The 3,266-nt window shown below is 25.3% G+C and overlaps 1 protein-coding gene across 1 annotated transcript; it reads left to right on the top strand.

Annotated features, from left to right (window-relative positions):
• Positions 1–606: 606 nt before the first annotated feature.
• Positions 607–2,996, top strand: LOC149880797 (ATP-dependent DNA helicase PIF1-like). The gene has a single exon (XM_090069736.1). The coding sequence runs from the start codon at positions 1,552–1,554 to the stop codon at positions 2,803–2,805; it is 1,254 nt and encodes a 417-aa protein (XP_089925862.1). The 5' UTR covers positions 607–1,551; the 3' UTR covers positions 2,806–2,996.
• The last annotated feature ends 270 nt before the right edge of the window (positions 2,997–3,266 follow it).

Here is a 3,266-nt window from a genome sequence, read left to right as displayed (position 1 = left end):
TTATAAAAACAGTATATGTTTGCAGTGAAGAAAAACATTCTTTTTTAAAACGTGTATTGGAGAATTGTTTTTATTGTTACCCGTATTGTAAAAAAGACTATTATTATATTAAAAAAATGATCCGTTTGTATTTTTCATAGATAAGATACAATTAAACATGGCTTATTATTTAACGTTAAAAGTGAATGCTGAAACAGGCGATTTTAAATGTGGTATGGATTTCTATTGGGTGGAATATAAAGATACCCATGTAGTACACACCAATTTTGAAAGATATTTATTTTTCGAATCAGTCTGTATGAACGCTGAATTTATAACCGATATGAAAAGCGAATTTAAATTTATAAGTAACGACGATATTATAACAATCAACAGGAATTATCCATTGAATGGAGTACAAGATCGTGAAAGTTTTAGAAAAATTATAAAACAATGTTTGGAAGAAAACAATGATTATTTTTTTTATGCCAAAGAGTCGAAATGTGTATTAATTGAAAAAGTGAAAGAATTATTAACAAAATATATTCATGATTTTACAAAATGTAATTGTTGCAATAAATTAAAAGTTTAAATTTTGTTGTATTTTTTGTCATTTTTGTATTTTTTGTAATTTTTGTATTTTTTTGTAATTTTTTTTAGAAAAAAAACTTAAACAATGAGTAATAATATCATCCACAAAAAACACATATTTGTTAGGTATTAATAATGAGTTGTAAAAAATTTTTTAGGGAAAAAAATTAAAAAATGAACATGAATGCAAATGAAAGCAATCTGAGATCATGTTTGTCTGAAGAAAAGTTTTTTCAAGAACGGATAAAGAACTTTTTTGAGAATTTAGCTGACAAGGATGAAAAAAGGAATTGTGAATGTGAAGATCGAAACGTTTATGTTAAAATAAATTTGATAAATCATTTAAAAAAAGATGACTATTTGGAATATTTTAGTGAAAGCTATTAATTATTTTTTGTTAATGGTGACCTTGTTTATTATTGTTTACTTTTTCATGTATGTACAATTAAACAAATGTATTTAACAATTTTTTATAAATACGATTTTCTATTATGTTTTTTATAAATAATGATAGTGTTTTTAGTGAAAAATAAGAAAAATGAGTGATGAAAATTAAAAAATATCGGAAAACTACAATGGACAACAACAGGAAAATAAATTCACAAGACTGTTGAAGGATCAGTACTTAAAAGATTATGTGATGATTGAAAAATTTATACCACCCGTTGTTATTGTAGATGACATTTCTTCATACAAGTCAAATAATATTTTAAGTCATATGGATGAACTGAAATATTTTTTGGAACGAAAATGATATATTATAAAAGACAATAATGGATGTATAGAATTTTTTTATGTAATCCTATGATTTGAAATATATTTTAGTTTATAATAATGAATCAAGATTGATAATATGTTAAGTCATATGGATGAACTGAAATATTTTTTGGAACGAAAATGATATATTATAAAAGTCAATGATTGATGTAAAGTATTTTTTTTTGTAATCCTATGATTTGAAATATATTTTAGTTTATAATAATGAATCAAGAGCAATATGACTTTATACATCATGTCAACATGGGACACAATGTTTTTTTGTCTGGTAGTGGTGGGTGTGGTAAAACGTACATGTTAAAAGAAGTATATCAAAGACACAAAGATAAAAAAACAATACAAATGACAGCTTCAACAGGTGTAGCAGCTCAAAATATTGATGGAATAACCATTCATAAATTTGCGTGTTATAAAGGTTTTATAGATAGTGTTCAGATTATAAAGTATATGAAAACGGAAGAAAGAGAACTGTGGAAGGAAGTAGATGTTTTAATTATTGATGAGATATCTATGTTAGATGCTGAATTTTTTGATTTACTACATGAAATGGCTCAAAAATTGAGAGGAAATATGAAAGTATTTGGAGGTATTCAACTTATTGTATCAGGTGATTTTTATCAACTTCCACCAGTAAAAGGTAATTTTTGTTTTACTTCTACCGTTTGGGCGCGCTGTCAATTTAAAAATGTGATACTAACACATAGCTTTCGTCAAAAAGAAGATTTAAAATACTTTAATTTATTACAAAGATTAAGAAAAGCTCAGTTAACTGAGGATGATATTAATTTATTGTTAAAAAATCATGTTGAAAATTATACAGATCATCCTTTGTGGTTAAGATGTTTTTTTACTCGTGCACAAGTCCAAAAGTACAATGAAAAAAAATTAAATGAAATAAAAGGCAATGTCATTGAATACCATAGTACTACAACTAACAAAATCTATGAAAAAGAATTTGCTATTCCTGAAATGATAAAAGTCAAAGAAAAAGCCAACATTATGTTAATCAAAAATATAGACGTAAGTCTTAATTTAGTAAATGGTACTCGTGGTACATTTCAATTAAGTCACGATTGTAAACCTTTATTTATTAGAGAAGATTCTTTTGTTTACCCATTAAAAAGTTACGAAGAGGAAATAAGACTTAAAAACAAAGTGGTCTCAAAAAGAAGCGGATGTCCTATAGTTTTAGCTTTTGCAATGACAGTTCACAAATGTCAGGGTTTAACATGTGAGGGATTGTATATTAAATTGGACGATAAAGAATTTAGTTCAGGTTTAATATATGTTGGATTAAGTAGAGTTTGTAATTTGAGTCAATTGAAAATTTTTGGAAAAAAAGAGAACATTCGGAAAAATCTTCAAGCGATTAAAGTGCGATTTAAAGTCCAACAATTTTATGACGCAATCGAAAAAGAAAGTGGTGGATTAAAACGAAAATATACTGAAGTTGAATAATTACATTTTGATATTAAGATATTGTCTTTTCACCAATAAAAAAATCTTATAAATAAAATAGGTTGTATTTTATTTTGTTATTATTGGAAGATGTGTGCCGCAGGTAAAAGATATTGGAAAAAAAATAAAAAAAATTTGATTAAACTATGGAAACGTCAAGCTCGATTAAAAAAAAATCAATTCAGAAAAAATAAGTTAAGAAAAAGAGGAAGAGGTATAATTGCTACAGTACCATTAATACATAACACTGTAGGAAAAATTCCAATAGTAGGAGATTTTGCAAAAATGTTTTTTTAATTTATTAAAATAAAAAAGGTGTAAATACGTTTATCGACACGTAAAAAATGAGTAACATACAAGTATATAATACCTAGTAATATTTTGATGTGTAATTAGTTTGAAATTGATTTGATAATGTAATAATGAAAAAACGAACAGTTTATAAAAAGGTTAAAAAATCA

This window comes from Hydra viridissima, unplaced genomic scaffold (assembly GCF_058129835.1).
Source record: "Hydra viridissima isolate aposymbiotic clone 2 unplaced genomic scaffold, HvirCarnegie_v1 scaffold_12, whole genome shotgun sequence".
NCBI classification, from domain to species: Eukaryota; Metazoa; Cnidaria; class Hydrozoa; order Anthoathecata; family Hydridae; genus Hydra; species Hydra viridissima.
Note: the sequence above shows the minus strand (reverse complement) of the source record. Positions and strands in the feature narration are given on the sequence as shown.